This window comes from Balearica regulorum, chromosome 4, assembly GCF_011004875.1.
Source record: "Balearica regulorum gibbericeps isolate bBalReg1 chromosome 4, bBalReg1.pri, whole genome shotgun sequence".
NCBI classification, from domain to species: Eukaryota; Metazoa; Chordata; class Aves; order Gruiformes; family Gruidae; genus Balearica; species Balearica regulorum.
In genome coordinates this window covers 72569026-72586527 of record NC_046187.1, presented here as the reverse complement: position 1 = coordinate 72586527, position 17502 = coordinate 72569026, and the positions used below count along the sequence as shown (strand labels likewise).

At 40.7% G+C, this 17502-nt stretch overlaps 2 protein-coding genes across 11 annotated transcripts in view; one reads left to right on the top strand and one right to left on the bottom strand.

The window, feature by feature from the left end:
* ZFYVE28 (zinc finger FYVE-type containing 28) overlaps positions 1–10814 on the bottom strand; it is a 157231-nt gene extending 146417 nt beyond the window's left edge. For all 6 annotated transcript variants that reach the window (XM_075752661.1, XM_075752662.1, XM_075752663.1 and 3 more), the window contains exon 1: positions 10675–10814. In XM_075752661.1, coding sequence (XP_075608776.1) covers positions 10675–10713 — 39 coding nt within the window. In that variant the 5' untranslated portion in view covers positions 10714–10814. The remainder of the gene's footprint in view (positions 1–10674) is intronic.
* Positions 10815–11551: 737 nt separating this feature from the next.
* The window catches only part of CFAP99 (cilia and flagella associated protein 99), a 60926-nt gene continuing 54975 nt past the window's right edge, over positions 11552–17502 (top strand). Inside the window, exons 1-3 of one of the 5 annotated variants that reach the window (XM_075752658.1) lie at positions 11563–11677; positions 14554–14681; positions 14785–14875. Coding sequence is in view for 3 of the 5 variants with exons in the window: in XM_075752655.1 (XP_075608770.1) it covers positions 14562–14681 (120 nt within the window). In the remaining 2 variants the exon portion in view is untranslated. Of the gene's footprint in view, positions 11678–13083; positions 13216–14422; positions 14469–14551; positions 14682–14784; positions 14876–17502 lie in introns of those variants that run through there. The other 4 variants (XM_075752655.1, XM_075752656.1, XM_075752657.1 and 1 more) reach the window with 4 other exon arrangements.

The window sequence follows — 17502 nt, the reverse complement described above, 5'->3', positions numbered from 1 at the left end:
TGCACAGATGATACACAAGTTTTGGACCACACACAACACACAGGCACACACAGATATATATAGACAGAGAGAGAGAAATAACTATAAAAGAGCTGGAACCAACCTCACAGCATTTCACTGCTTGACCTGACTGATAACAAATGACTCTGGGCTTAAGCAAAAATTGTGCTTAGCTTTCTTACATTAAAACTAACCTTTCCAGGAGAAAGGTTGTAATCTATTAACTCTTCAGAGCACTCATGAAGTATTATTTATCTTACACAGTTTCTTTTTTCAAAAAACATGAAGTAATATCTATCAGATACGCATTTTTTCTAAACCTATTAAAAAGTTTATTAAGCATCGATCAAGTCAGCTAAATTTAAATAATGAACTACCTCTTTGTTTCTCTTCAGAAACAAAAGCAGCTAGGCATCTTCAATTCACCTACATTTATTTGTTAACAGTAGATTATATATATGTACATATAGATTGATATGCACATATTGCATCAAGAAAATAACAGAACATTTCTAATGTTGAGTTAAAACAAATTTTTTTTTTTTTAGACTGAAAAGTACATCATGACTTTTTAAAGATGCATTCATTTTGTTAAAAAGTTGCATCCCAGTTCTGTATCTAAAAATACATTAAAATTCAGAGGTATGAGTTATTTTAACATTAACTTACTGGTTTCTTGTTATCAACTATACACAGCACTGTCTACTATCAACATGCCAAATAGTAACTCTCAAAGTTCAATAGGAAAAGAAGAAATCAACTGAAAAACAGATACAACAACAGATACAAAGCTTTCTTAAATAAACTAATTATCAAAGGAAATACTGTGGCCAATTCATTGAGAAAATATATCTTTAAAAATAACTGGACAAAAAAATTAAAGTGTCAAGGGAATATATGCTCTGAAATAAAGGCAAATGCTCAATAACAAGCTTTGCTTCCTTGCCTCTTCTCATGAGAGAAGTAGTAGAAAAAAAGCCTGCTGCCTTTCTACTTCAGTACCTGTCTTCCTATTGTCAGGTGTGGTATTTGTCAAGTATCCTGACTGAAATCACAAGGAAAAAAAATTTGTAGCAAATCTGCAATTATATACAAAACCTCCCCCCAAAATTATAGGGGGAAGTAATGCCTTTGTTAGGGAAACAGAAGTTAACACAAACAGTGAACAAAACTTTTGGACACAGAGAGGTATGATATAGCCCAAGTTAAAAAAAAACAAAAACCAAACCAAACACCACCACACAAAACCCTAACAACAATAAAAAGCCCCACAAAATCAAAAACTAGTCCCACTGAAAGTTGAGGACATTTGCTCTGGATATAATTTTTCTTCCTCAAATATACTCAATTAATTGCTTAGACATAACAATTAGCAAAAAAATTATCAAAATACTTTAAAACTACAATCAACACCCTTCCATAAAATACTTCCAAAACATCCCTATAATATCTGAAACCAAATTCTCCAACATGAACACATCAGTTCTGAAGAAAATATTCAATAATCACTTCAATATAAAGAAAATATTAGCCAAATTAACAATTACACCAGTGAACACCTGTCAGTAAACAATGTGCACTTTTGAAACATAAGGCACATCAAATAACCTGCCCTCTTCCAATTATTTGCTGCAGATCATGATATAACATTCTCATGCTCAATTTTATACAGAAAATGTAGGACAGCTATGAGGTGCCCGGGAAGATCATTTCTTGAAAGAACCCACTGCTACCTACAGTCCTCCAAACCAACCGCCAGATCTGGCCAAACTCACCACCAGAAGCATACATACCAACTAGAAACAGATTACAGAAAAATCAATGCAAAACTTGCTAAAAACTCTACAACCACCCAACAGAGCCTATGCGTACACTTATAAGAATGCAATACATTTTGCTGATGGTGCCACATGTCCTTACAGGATGTACACTCATGTAACCACGCAACCACCATGTCTTCAAGGATGAACATGCACCAGTCATCACCAAGGAACACAGAAAAAACTAGTTACTATTTCCACTTCATCTCTTACACCTCAGTGGGGAACTGCAAGATTCCTTAACATACAAAGGAAAATCAATCATGGGTTCAAGATGAGATTTGTTTGATGGCCGTTTACCATTCTTCCTACTCCTTACATCATATTAACTCTTCCTCATTCTACAAGGGCTTCCATCCATCTTGCACCATAAAATAACATCATTTCAATTGCTTCAAGATATTTTTGTAAGGCTGTCAACTAGCTCAGGTATACTGGTCCAGTTTTATTAAAAAAACACATTAAGAAAACATTAAATAAGTTCAACAGTACAGGCACTCCATATATATGAATTTTGAAAATAAAGTAGAAGCAGTCAATGCTTTGAGAGGATTTGGAAGGTTTTATAGGAAGAATACTCATGTGTTCCCATTTCTATGGTAAGAGCACACAAATTCCAGCAACTGGACTAAGACAGCAGGGGGAAACTTCTGCCAGGAGATTGGTGCCTACAGAAGGAGAATTAGGAGAAGAGGTACTGATATGAGAGCCCATACCATTCCTAAAACATATTCCTAGATGACAAACATCCAAAAGCCACTTTTAGACAAAAATGCAAGACCCCTTTCATGCTCAGCTCCCTTAATGGGAGGAAACGACGACCTCAATAAAGTGGGGTTTTTAACATCTGATGAACCTCGGAATGTCAGGAAATGTTTCCTACATTAAAAGGTTTACAGAGGAAGGTGAGAATTGGAAGAATGCAAAGCAGAAATGCAGAACACCCTGAGCATCCGGTTAGTTTAGCTTCAACCACCTGTAATTCTCAGAGATCAAAGTGCCAGTCAATGACAGGAATTAACACATTCCAGCATAAACATCACCTCGATTTAAATTAACCTGTGTCCCATTTGAAAATAAAGAGCAGGTATTCTGAAAAAGTAGAAGAGTAATCCTCCTTTTTTCCTTCCTCAAACTATTTTTCTCACATTTTTATGTCAAGCATTTTCTTCGAACCTATCTTCCTCACCTGTTTCCCCTTCAGTGTCCTTTTCCCCATTTGCTTTCCTTTTATTCATTCACCCAGCATGGTGTACATGGAACTGACATGATGCTCACTCTTACGTTATTCATTCTGAACAGCTATCAAGTATGGATAAAGGCCCTGCAGGATAAAAGAAAAAATAACTTATGGCCTAAAAAGAGCAAAGTAGAGGCAGTCCCTACGTGACGCTCTCAGAGGTCAAGTGTCCTCGCTGTAGATTGCACTCCCATAGCTTGACTGCAGAATCTTATCTCCTTTCATAACTCAGTTCCTGTCAATCAGGTCTTCAGGGTATCTTGTTCCTAAACAGCATTAATACCACAGGGACGAGAGGGTGGTGAACGTAGAGGAATCAGAATAAGAACCACCATCAACGGGATCAGAAAGATCAAGATTTGCCAGGCTAGAGGCCTAAAGAAATAATGCAGAAAAATCACTGTTTAGTGGGGGGACAAGAAGGAAAATCCTACAGCCTGCAGAGGAGAACAGAAATATACAGACAGGACGTAGTAACTCAGACCCACATCAAAGTAAACAAGAGCAAGACCTTCCAATTACAGCATCATGGTACAGTGAGGGGAGAAGGCTGTATCTTTAAGTTGTCCAAACATTCTATTTCCCCCAAAACTGACTCTTTCCTATATCCTAAATCTAGACCTCTATAAAATGCATCACAACTTTTGTCACTCACCTGTTTTCAAACAGCAGGCAGCTGACACAGCCCCAAAGGAAACCCGTGTTCTATTACACTGAGCTCTCCATCAGACACAGGTTAAATGCTCTGCTTTAGCTGACTTAGGGATAGCTTTAGTTAACAGGATTCAACAGCTTTGGCTAGCACGGAATGTAACAGTTCACTTCCTGAGTGCAAGCAGGGGGCACATGGGCATTATACCAAGGATCCCCAGCTTGTAATTTTAGATACAATAAGGCGTTGGAATATTTTGTACTTTTCAACATGAAAACAAAGACTTCGCTGAGAACAGGCAAGACAGACTCCAATTTAGCAGCATTTTGCAGTAAAATGACCAAACTTGAGAAACTTGCTCTTTCACGTGCACTATGACAGTTGGTCAGTCTTCAAACATGAGACAAACAAACATACTCTGCCTTCAACTAATTTATTTTTAACATCATTATTTTAAAATAGTTTTACTGAATTAATTTAAATTAATATTGCTAGCACAACTGCCATGAAAGTAGATCATCATAACTATTAAAGCAGTTAAATGAAGCATGTCAAAAGTATTTACACTGTTTATTTTTCAATTAGTTCAGTAAGAAAATATTCTTCTGTGGTCCAATGCAGTAGGTATTTTTCACAGGGTTTTTGGGGGTTTGTTTTGTTTTGTCATTCTTCTAAATAACCTAGGAAGAATGCATTGTGATCTTTAAAAAGCATTTTTTTTTCTAAATTCTGATAAGTACCACCATGTGGGGGTAGAAGGGGAACAGAATCTAAACATAAAGTTTCCAAGAGAAAGAGCAGAAGATAGTCTGCAGGACAAGGGACACATTAGGTCACAGCAATGGCTGCTTGAGAAAGTTTATAAAGAAAATGTTTACCTCACTAGAATGAAACTCAGCTTTAAGCTCTGAGAAGTCAGTAGTCATTATGGAGACCAGAAGTATAAATGAATTGAAGACTGACTAGACATTTTAAGGAAAAATGTTCATGAGCTATTGAATTATAAGGGTACAATCTGCAGCTCAGCAAACTCCTATGCTGCAGACTACCATAAGTTTAAAAGAAAGCCCAGGGGAAATATCAGTTTCTATTCATCTCATCTTTTTTTTTTCCCCTAGGCATCTGTTACAGGACACTGAGAAAGAGAGATAACCACCAGACATCATACCAGGCTAGATGGACCTTTGATCTGATATACTATGACTCTGCTCACAGTAATCCACATCAAAAATAATTTTGCAAGGTGTATGTATTTCTCTCATTAGAGCAATTAAGAACAGCCAAGCAATTATCTTAATAGAGATCTGCAATAGTTACCTACTTCCCTTTTTCAGATACAGGTAAAAATCAAGGTTAAGAAACAATATGACTGCAAGCAATTCTCTTCAGTCAGCTGCAGAGCTAGAATAAAACAGTGAAGAATTATTAGTTTCCATGCTTGTATTCAAACCACTAGATGGTGCTTCTAAAATGAAGCAATTCAGTATGCAAAACTCTAAAACTGAATAATGTATACTGATTTATAAGTTGTCTTCCCTGGGATTTTTATCAATAACACTGGTTAACGTGGTTCAATAGCTGCAGCCTCCGATCAGACGGTAGCAACCAGCATAATTAAGCAGAAAATTGAGATCAAAGAGCTGATCATGAAAATAGCAAAGATTTCCAAAAACCCAGTAACTGCTGTTTCCTCAAGTAAGAAAAAACTCCTCATTCTTCTGTCTTTGAAATTCATTAGATGTTAATATAAATATAGCATTAAATAAGTTTTGTTCAAACTGCTGTGCTCAAAGACTTGGATTACTGTATGGCACCAGTAAAATGAAGCTTTATGCTACAAATAGCATTTACCTTTACTTTCACTCTTCACTGAGGTAGTTTTCTCCAAGACATTTTTCCCAAGACTGAACTCACTCCAGTTCTCTTCTGTGAAGAGCAAACACTTCACTTTTAAGATGTGAAATCACAGCTAAAATAAGATGCTAACTGCTTTCTACCTGTCACTCTGTAAAATCATCCTTCCTTTTTCATTCACTCCCCCAAAACTAGTCTCAATAGTTGCTTGGCCACTCCAGTAACTTCATCCTTTTTCATTTCTGACCATTTCCATTCATCAAAACACTGATTAAAATAATCCTCCCTCTTTCTGCATCTCATTCTACTGACCCAACTTTAAAAACACTCTTTGCAGTATGTTTGAGGACACAGTCAACTGTAATTTTTCCTATCTTCCATTCTCCTAAAGTTCAAGCTTCTATTAAAATTTAAAGATACCTTCCTCTTTTTCTACTTACAGACAATTTTTCCTACAAGAATTCCTACAAACATGTTTCCTCTCTTCCTTTAAAAAAAAAAAATTCAGTTTTCACTATTTTCTATTGTATTTCCAATCTTTTACTCCGAGTCAGCTCTGCCACTAAGCAACCCTGACAATGCTGCTAAGAAAGATTACTTTATGTGCAGCTTTTAATGTGCAACACTCACCTAAGACTTTTTTTAAGCACTTCTCCTTGTGCAAAGTAATGCAGAAACTCCTAGAGGTCTTTTTTTTTTTTTTTGCCATTGGCTCTCACTTTTCTACTTTAGGGGATTGCTCTTGATCCCCTAGGAATGCTCTCCCTTGCTTTTACTTGCATGGGATCTTCTTCCAAGATATCCATTTATTATCTCATTTTAAAGCCTTTTTTTAAAATTAGCATACCTATCTTTTGTTCCAAGGCCTTTGACAACTATTATTAGCAACTCTTATTACTGGCTATGGCTTACTTTCATAAAATGTAGCTTAGTAAGAAAATCCTTTAAAAAGTTAGAGAAAGGCACTATGCACAAACCCAGAAACAAACCTTCTCCAAGTATCAGCTGTTCCACTTATCCCTAAATGTCATTCCTGACCAGAGCACCATTGCAGAAACATGGTAACAGGCAGCAAGAACCTTGTCTTGAAGACGTACCTGCTAATCCAGCTGCAGAAAGTAATGATCAGATTTAAAAAAGAAACCAATGAAAAGTATTTGAAAACAAACATCCAGAAAGATAGCAACTACAGTTCTGAGCATCTCCAAGCACTCTGGGGGAGAAGATGCATAACCTCTGAAGCATGTGAAAGAGGCCTGCTGAGTACCTACTTGTCAGCAAGTGTTCACTCATAGCAACAAGTTGGGGCCATTTCCGTAAACCTATCTTCACATCTCCATGGGAGTTAGACAGCCTTTTATTTAAAACAGACATTAAGGGCACAGCTGTACCTTGGTCAATCTTAGAGGAAAGGAGTGTTAAAAAAAATCATACGAAACCTCCATGCTTATGCAAGCCTTGTGAGCATCATTTAACTGGCACAAAGCAATATCTTTACTACCAATGACTATGAATTTTGTGTGAATTATAGGAACATCAGAAGTTCTTCAACATTTACCACAATAAGTTTTCATTCTTTTACTATGTAAAAGAAACTAGGAGCAAAAAATTAGGTTAGTGAATGCATAATTGAAATATCAAAAAAAAAGAAGGTAAGGTCTCAAAAATCCTATTCCTTGGCTTTTGTTCCCCAGGTAAAAATGTATTCAGATTCATAGATGTAAACACAAAACAAACAAAATTTTTAAAAATATTAAAAAGAAACATACACCGAAGACATTTCACTCTTATGCTGAACAAATTAAAAACATCTTGAAGTTGTGGTTAGACACAGACTTCCCCCCCTCCTCCCTCCCATCAAACCCTAAACAGTTCTTTAAAATATCAATAAACTCAAGCTCAATTCAAAAGAGCTACCTGGGTGAGCTAGCTACCCACACTTTTTTCAAGCTAGTCTCTAGATTTAAGCAGCAATATTCACAGAAATTATTCTGAATACTTTGGATATCAAAAGCATTTCAAAACTGCAAAACCAGTCTGGTTCCGTATTTTCACTGGATGCTTGGATCTGCCTGGGAGCAGGTTCTGACCTGACACCTGTGGAATGCTCCAACAGCAGAAGGTACATGATAAGAAATTCCCTGAAGTGACAGGAAATATTTCTATTATATCTCTGCATACAGCCAAATATTTTGATTTAGGGATCATCCTTTGTCTCAGAAAGGTGGCAGTGCCTGGGAAGCCTGCAGTGTGCTGAGGAGGTCAGAGTAACTACTGTTCCACCAGTGTGCTGCAATTCAGAAACACTATTGCTCGAAATTACTCCTCTGCATTTTCTCCTGGTTCAAAAAGCAAACACCAACCCCCCTCCAAAAACTTAATGCATTGAATCTGCAGTCCCCAAAAGAAAAAACACATCTTACAGACATGTAAAAAAAAAAAAGCAACATGTAAAAAAAAATCAAATAACAATCAATGTGGCACAGAAGGCCAGAAACAAAATCTCATCTCTGCTCCATCTCTAATACATCGGTTAAAAGTCTGCCTCCTACCAGCTATACAGATCACGTCACTGCTATTTATTCCATTCTCTGTTTACCTCTACCATCAGCATTTGATCTGGGTTATTAACATCTGGTATATCAGCATACCTGAAGAATAGGGCTGGACAGGAAGAGCACTGACTGTACAAGGACCTAGGAAAGTGGTGCTGTTCTCCTGACATGCTCACGACATTAGTTAAGACTCTCCACTTCCTACACCCACATTTTCTTTCCCATCCTTGGTACATGCAAACAGAGAAGCAGCAGTTACCAAGTAAATACCTCTGCCTAGATGCAGGTCCCTGCATCTTACAGTAATTTGAATACCCTGATAGTTTTGTAATTCCATCTTGTCAAGCAGTATCTGTTCTATTCCATTTCCTCATCCCCCCCTATTGACAAAGATTAAGCTGAATTAATTTACATATTTTGAGGTTGTCTTTTTTGGGGGGGGAAGAATTATGAAATGGTTCCCCTGGGATTAAGCTAAACCATACCTTCAGGTTTCTGAACGGGCTGTACTGTGAATTTGCTGCATACTGATGTCATTCCTCCTTGCCTTCAAAAGTATCTCTGAATGGCAATCAAAGCTGTAGGCCAAATGCCAGTACCATAAAAATCTGCTGCCATGCAGAAGTCCTATTATATGGTAGCAGGATCTGGAATACTTCAGAAGCAGCATTCCCCATCATTGGTAGTAGCAAAATCTAACTGATAAAAATGTATGTGGCACCCGAAGTACCTAACAGAGGATTATAGCTAAGCAACCTAAGTCACTAGTGGCAATAGCCCTCACCAGAATAAATATTCCAAAAAGTCATCTTCAAAATACTTTATATTCCAAACCATTTCAAAAAAGACTGTGGAACCCACTAACCTCACAGGAAGGAATCCTAAGGATTCCTTGATGAAATAGAAAAGCAAGTAGTATAACCAAGAAAGTTACAGTCTCTAAACGTGAGTTCCTCCATCTTACTTTCCACCAAAAAAGTGCTATTCAAACCTCTCTATATTGAATTATATTATCCATACCAATTCAATAGGCAGATCAGAAAAAAACCCTTGTTTCTGAAAGAACACACTTCATTACAATTCACTGGTAGCCCATTCCAAATACAAACACAAAAATGATGTAGGAAGCTACTGAAACTAACAAAAAATATTTGCAAAAGAAGTATAAATAAACCACAAAGAGGACACAGTGCTGGTTTTAAACTAACAGCAATAGATATTACTGATTTATCAGGCCCAGTGTCATGGGACAGGCTTGGAAAGTTATCTGTAAATTATTTCAGTTATTAGCAGCAATATCAGACAAGTACGTGTTCTTCAATAGTACTCACCAGGGTTATGACTACATATAAAATCCATGAAGCCAGCATAATCTGAACTTTTATTTTGCAGTATCACCTTGATTTTTTTTTTTCCTAAACCTCAGCATACTGCCTGTAATTCAGGCAAAAGAACTGTATGCATGGAAGATTTACAAAAATGAGGCTTAACACTATTACTGACATTAAAACATAAGAAAAATGGATGGCAGTAACAGACAGGGACAAAAATTAAATCAAATTAAAAAAGCAAATAACTATACTGACTGCTGTAATGCCCGGACCGAAAAGGATGCTGTAGATGTTTAAAACCAGTAACGCCCTTCATATATGATCTGAACACCACACGTGAGAGGAGATCACTCTCCACTTATTTTACTTGTGCCAGAAGATGATAGTTTCATTACAAAGCAAGCTATGATTCTTGGATTCCTTCCAAGAATTTAAAAGCAAGCCGAAAAGGGCAGAAAACATATATCTACAGAGCACCATTCAACATTTTTTTTTTTTTACTTAAAAAGTTCTCAGGCGCACGCACATGGCGATAACAGCAAACAGGAGCACCCGAACCGTCTCTCCCCGGGTTCAGGCTACACGCAAACCACAGAGAACAGCCGCCAGGAGTTCAGCCGAGGAGCACTACCCAGGCAGAGGTCAGGCACAGCCGCCTCCCAGCTGCGGTACCCACCGCGGGGCTCGCCGGCAGCTCCGCAGCCCCTCCGGAACCTCCCCGGTGCCGGCATCCCCTCGGGAGCGCCACCGGAGCCGGGCAGAGCCCGCTGTCCCCCCCGCCCCGGGCCGTGCTCTCGGCAGGTCCAAGCAGCACCACGGCACACGCTCTGCTTTGTCATCTCTCCCCCCGCAGCGGGCGAGCCGCTCCACGCACGCCGGTGAGAGCTGCACGCCCGCTCCGGTGCCTCGCACGCCCCAGCTCCTCCCGCCTTCCCCTGCGGAACCGCCGCAGACCGTGTCCGGCAGGACCCGTCCCAAAGCAAGCGGAACTACCCCCGCTCCGCGCCCACCCCACGCCACCGCCGCGGCGGCGGCTCCCGGCTGAGGCACCAGCGCGAAACGACCCACGGCCGCCAGCGCCGCGGCTGCGCGCCCGGCTCCGCGTCCCCCCGCCGCCCCTCAACTTCCCAGCCGCGGGGTGAGGGTGACCCCGGGACGAGGCGAACGGAGGTGCCGCCGGACAGCGGCGGCCACCCGGCACCGGCGGCTCCTCACAACTTACCTTGGGTTTGTAGAGCCACTTTCTGAACCTGTTCATCATCACCGCGGCCGCTGCCACCCCGCCGCCGCCTGCCGCTGCCACAGGGGCTGCCGGCTGCCCGCCCGCGCCGCTCGGGGAACCGGGGCGAGCCCTGCCCCTCCGCCGGGAGGCTCCGCCGGGTCGCCGCCGCCGTCGCCGCCGCCGCCGCCGCCGCCTCCTCCGCCGCCGCCCCTCCTCCTTCTTCTTCTCCTCAGAGCAGAGACCGCCAGCCGCTGCGGAGCGCGAGCGCGCTGCCCTCAGCGCAGGGACCGGCCGCCGGCACCGAGGGCTGCGCGCCTCGCTGACAGCCCCCAAAACATTGCGCGGCCGGCAGAAACACCCCTCAGCGCATGCGCAGGGGCAGGCCCACGTTCTCCCTCCCCGCTAGCTCCTGCGACCAATCGGATGGCGGCCGAGGACGGCCCCGCGGCCCACTCGCCCCGCCCACTCGGCTGCTCATTTGCGTAACACGGGAAAGGGGCGGAGAGACTACGTGTCCCAGCATGCCACGCCCCGCCGTGCAAAGCGCCGTGATCCGGTGGATGCCGGGACTTGTAGTCCTCCCGAGCAACGCTGACCGCGTCCGTTTCAGGTTAGCAAGCCTCTGCTTGTGACATCAGCCCTACCCGAATGCGTGGTAATCGGCTCGTTGATTTCTAGCGGCCCGTGAGCACAAAAACAGAGGAGGGGCAGAACGAGTTGCTTGGCAACGGAGGCAAACAATCGCCGCCATCTTTTTTCCCGCCCAGGTAGTTCTTCGCCCCGATCGGGACGTTCCGCAACACGAAGGCAGGCGCGCGGGAGAACTACAGCTCCCAGCAGCCCCTGCGCCCCTTAGCAACCGCGCCGCGCCGGGCCGGGCCGGGCCGAGCCGCCGGCAGCCGCAGCGGGGTCTCTGCGGCTGGAGGGTCCCGCAACGCTGAGGGAAGGGCGCCGGGCTCCGGCGGGGACGCAGGCGGCCGCCCGGGCTGTCGGGAGCAGTCAGGTACAGGACCGGGCAGCGCCGGGCTGAGGGGCCGCCCGTGGGGGCAGGGGCCGCTGCGCGCTCGCGCATTTACCTCAGGCGGCGGCGGCCGCCCTGGGGCCCGGGGCGTTGCACCCCTGCGGCCTCACGGGCGTCGGTTGGCCGCCAGGTAGCTGTAGCTGCACCTCCGCAAACAAAAACGGGTAAAATGCTTGATGTGTGACAGTGTCAGGTACCCTGGCCAGGCTGATAACTACTTCACTCGTTTATTATGTGATTATAAATACAGTAGAAAAGATCAACGGGGCCTATGTCATACTGTGGACAGGGCGGTTGGGCTTTGCTCCCGGAGCTTTCATTAACTGTTGTGATTTCGGGCAAGTAGCCAGCCTTGGTGTCCTTTGACTTACCTATCTTGTAAATATAATAAAACTTATTTGCAGAAGGTTTTGTACAATGAATATTTTATTGTAAAGTTCCACAAGATATTAGATAAAAAAATACCGTGTCAAGTAAAATACTTGTAATAGGTATACAAAACATTGAAATATATGCAAATTAAAAATACACGTAAGACCCAGGCTATAGCTGCTCAGGGTGAATGTTTTCCATCTGATGCTTTGCTGCCTTAAGGGAGGAATCTGCTGAAAAGCGGACTTGTGCCCAGAACTACTCTCTGCTATGCTCAGGTGACAGTCAGCGATGCGGAAAAGTCCAGAGTAAATGAGAATAACAGGATGTAACCATTGGGACAACTGTACCTTGTATTCAGTGACTCTTTTTCTAGCACACAGCCAAGAGAAACACCTATTCCATTTTGAGCAGTAGCTACTTGATCTGACTGAATTTTGCAGGGAGGCTTAGTTCAGCCCTCTGCTTAAGAAGGATGGCTTTCATCAGAGGAAATGCAATCGCAGTCTTTTTTAGGCTAGGAACATAGGGGCAAATGTAAAACCTGAAGGAATCTTTCAGGTCATTGAAACTAGTCCCTACAATTGTGGCCAGTCTTATCCTATGTAATTGCTTTCAAAATATCTCCAGGCTCCATTGCAAAATAAGGCTAAGTCAGGTTCTTACCTCCTTTAGCTGAAATTCTACATCTGATAATGGAAGAAAATTTCCACCATTTTGTACATAGTATAAATTTATATTATATTTATACATGGAAATTAGAATATTCTCCTAAATGGCTGTGTGAAAATAACGGTGCATGTCATAACACAAAGCATTTTATTCCTGATGTGTATGTTTTATAACATTGATGATGATAATAATAGATGATGATAATAATAGCAGTTTGTTTAAATACAATCACAAATGAAGTTCTTTATATTATGAACCTCTGTATGTCCCGCGTTCTCAATGTGTTACTGTGTGTCTTAGTTTTCATATTGCAGGTTTTGGTTTTAATGATTGTTATTTGAAGGAGAGGGGTGAATATCAGCCTGTACAGAGCATGAGGGCTCAAACTTTTTTCTAATATGCCAGAAGAAAAATATATTTGTCGCTAGTAGAGCTGTTGAAGCCTGAATTATGATTCAGCCTGAATGAGTGCAGATGTATTTCTCCCTCATCCAAAATCTGTTGTGAGTGTAAGAACCTTGGCAGGTACAGAGAAACAGATCAGGATTCTCAGAGGAGTAGAGAAACAGTGATTCCCCCTGTGCCAGAGACACAGTAGTACCTCTTTTTTATTTGCCATCACTTGTCATGATCCAGCACTGTTTGGCTGGACATTTTTTTAATTGGACATTTTGTCGTGATCATACTAGGTTGCTAAATGCCTGTATCGAACATAAACACAGACAAACTCTTTTCTTCCAGTGTTTCGAGACTAGTAATTAAAAGTGCTGCTTGGGCAATTATTATTGAGTATGATAGTGCTGAGGGGCAGGGCACAAAAACACTGTATCAGGAAACGTTACAATAGCCTTTTACAACAAGAAATAAATTATCTTTACCACAGTGGGAATGAATCATCTTGATCAAGCATTCTTTTCTAACGTCAGAATATGATGATATATAAAATGCAAGAATTATTTTAATATATCCTTTTATTCTCACCATGCAAAATTACTTCTGTGCTCATTTTTTTCCCATTGCTAAACCAAATTAATAACTTTCAGCCCTGATCATTACTATCATTGGTCTTTCATGCACAACAACATGTGCACGTGTAGAAACAAATGAATTATAGTTCTTGTCATGCAAACATTAAAATCTAGGTATCTAGTTCTGCAGACTCTCATGCGTATGAGTAAGACATCATTTGAAATAGATCTAATCCAGTCATTTCACAAACAAAGCATCAAGCATAAGGAGTTCCCAACTGCTGTTCCTTCAGAAGCCTTGATGGTGCCTAGACTACTGATGTGTTATGATCGCTGCCCACTTTGCTGACCAACGCTGTCTCATTGCCTCCTTATATTTCCCACCTCTCTGTTCCTATTCCTCTGTTTTTTTGGAAACATTGGCTGTTATTAACAATATGTGATAAGATTTAAGACTAAAATTTTGCTTTCAGTTGCATCTCACCAGGAAGAGTAATGTATTAAATAGGACTTGTATAGTACACATGCAAAAATTCATGCTTTTCGTTTGTATTATCTTTATTTTCATCAAATAACCTGATACAGAAACCATTTTAGGTATCATCCTAAGGATCTTTTGAGACATTTGTAGAATAAGAAATATGTAATTATGTCTTCTATTTTATTGACGTTTGTTCTGTGTTCTCATTTCTCCTGTTAGCTGTTCTGAGTAACTGTGATTTTGAAAGCTTGACCTAAATGTTCTCTTCTACATTACTGCGGTATATCTTCTGTATGAGCCTATCAACATACATTATGCTACAACTGAAGGAGGCATGAAAAATTAATGATTTGCTATATTTATAGGATTCTCCATGGTGAAGATGGTCAGCCATGGAAAACATATTGCAATAATAGTCCAACACCTTAACAAATTTAACCCTGAAAATCAGAGCATGGAGGATTTCTTGAATGAATCAGCTAAGATGTTGCAGGTATATTAAGTTTCAGTTGGTCTTACATAGCTTACTGTGTTTTACTAGGTGATTTTAAATATAAAGAAATCTGTTTTCTAACATACTGTTGTAACTTTCATAGATTTTTCTTACAGTGACATTTTTCATTCATGACTAAAGTCCAAATTTTTTATGGTTATCACCAGAAAACAAGGAAGTAAAGATCAGAGGCGGTGAGTAACTGTTTGGGTAGCAACAAAAGACAGGGAGAGCACCAACTTTCTAAAATGGACCTGACATTGGTAGGAAAAGCTTCTCTTCCACTTCTGACTAAGCTCTTTTGTAGTGTCCTGTCTCCTTTCCTCGTTCCAAATGGAAGTTTCTGTCAGCAGCACCCATTTTGTATATACAAATACAGTTCAGAAGCTGACTCATGGGATCAGGTATTGTTGCTTTGAGGACATAAGTGACCATCAGAACAGTGGGACAGAAGGCAAGTGACAGTAAATCAACTACCGGATTTTAATCTAACGCTGCAAGGAACCAGACCAAGATTTGCCAATATGTAGCTATACTGGCTGAATATACATCCTTTCCTGACCATAGTCTGTCATCTCTTCCCATCTTTTTGTCCTGAGTGCCACCCTGACTTGTGCTGATGCAGCTGCTGGGTTGAATCAGCTTTAGAAAATCAGTAAGGGAAGGCAGTAATATTGTTTAGACTGCTATTGTCTGTGTGTGCCATGTATTATCAAACTACATTGCCAGAGCCCTGATTCCACGTTGCCATGTAGCTCAAGTGCTCATTGCCACTTCTGACAAAAAGGTCTAAATCACTGCTATTCCAGCTAGATAGTCTTTTACATTGATTTTGCATAGATACAAATGACTACAAGAATATAAAACTATGGAGGTGTGATACGAAAATCAGAGGTTGAGGCAGTGGATCCATACGCATTTCTTGTGTGCTTGCTTTCTTAAACAGTTCACACTCAGACTCCTAGTTTCTGCCACTGCCCTCCTACCTTGTAGTACTGGCATAACTCTTTGTGCATTCATATGCTGAATTACATCAGGGAACTGATCCAGTTTCAAAATAATCATTCTTCACTGGGCAGAGAGCAGGTAAATTCAGCTGCCACTGCTGCCAAAATAAAGACTTGTAAAAATTAATATTCAGATTATTGTTCTTCTCAGCCCAGGAAAGGTGATACAAAGAAAAAAGAAGCAGTAACTCCATTAGAGAAACATGAATCTTAAGTTTCATAATAAACCCTTTTCAAAAGGGGAAGAACAGGGAGGATAGCTGATGCCAAAGATAAGGCAGAAATCTTTCTCTGGGATAGTTTCAGTTCACTTACTACATAATATTTTTGCTGAAAAGTAATCTATGTTTATATAAAATTCAGCTTTTTTTTAGTACCAAATGGATGATTATAATTCATCATGGAAAATTCACTTCACATATTTCTTTTCTATTTTGTAATAGGCATATGATCCTAAAATTATCGTAGCGTTTTTGGATGCACAATTTCCAGGCTTGGCCACTTACTGATTAACCAGTATAAACTGACTCATGCAGAAAGTTCGTCCAGTTTGTATCCTGATTAACGCCATCACTTTAAATCACAGACTATATTCAAGCTTGTATGTCTCAACGCTAGCAGCATGACAATAGCAAACTTAGTGTTGTACACTACTGACCGGACAAAAACCAGGAGGGTCAGATTCGAAGAGCACAAATCTAAATAACTGCAAGACACAGCTCTCTATATTTATTAGGTATGCAGTGTAGCAGACTTGACTTTTCTACAAGTTAGTATCTTCTATTCTATTAGACTTTTCTAATTGGTTAATTAGTTTTCCATCCCCTAAAAGTACACTCAGATTCCAGTCATTATTGACACTGTATGTTTCATTCATATTATATATCTTTATTGTATTTGGATGTTTTATACTCTTTGTGTCCTTCTAATAATGATACCTGAGGTGTCTTGTTTAGTTCTTTGATAACCTATTGGTGACCTACATAAAAAATGTTTGTTAGCCTATTACCCAGCTGTATGTCGTTGTTCTTGGTGAAACCAACAATTTTGGGCTAGATTCTTTCTCTCAAAATAAAAAGACAGCACGCACAGGTCATTCCCAAATATGTTCAAGGGAGTTCCGCACCCCAACAGTGTCTCTGCCAGGCTGCAGGAGCCACTACAGATGCCAGTATTGTCAAGTGCCAGATCCCAGAGATAAGTACCTCTGACAGCCATACATCCTCATCTGAAGTGCAAGTAGCAGATAGCAAAGGATGTTTTGCAGAGCAAAATCTCTGCCAGAATGAGGTAGGGTTTAAAGAGCAATATAAATGCCTGTAGGAGCTGATTGAAAGTAAATAAAATGACTTCTCTGGAAATCTAATAAATGAAATAAGGAAATGGGCATCCTTGGCTGATCAGAAATGGAGGATGACATCAGTAAAGAATAAAAGATAACGTGGAGTGGAACTGAGTTGTGAAGCATCTTGATAGCAAAGACGGCAGCTTTCATTTTATGTGCTAGAATCAACTGTGAGATGCTAGGTGGAGTAATTGGGTCAAAACAATGGACTAGCAGAACAGCCTTAATGATAGCATTCCAAATAGTTGATTTGCTAGAGAAAGATTGGATTAGTTAAACCCAGGAAAGAGATGTTTATTACAGTAAAAGAGACATTTTTGAGACACTACCTTAGATTTTTAGCTATGAAGCAATACAAAATACTACTTGAAACCTACTGTTCAAAAAGAGTGAAGAAGATGTGCATATAAACTGGTTATGATATCCTGGAGAGTAGTCTACGTCAAAAATGACCTCTGAAGTTAAGGGA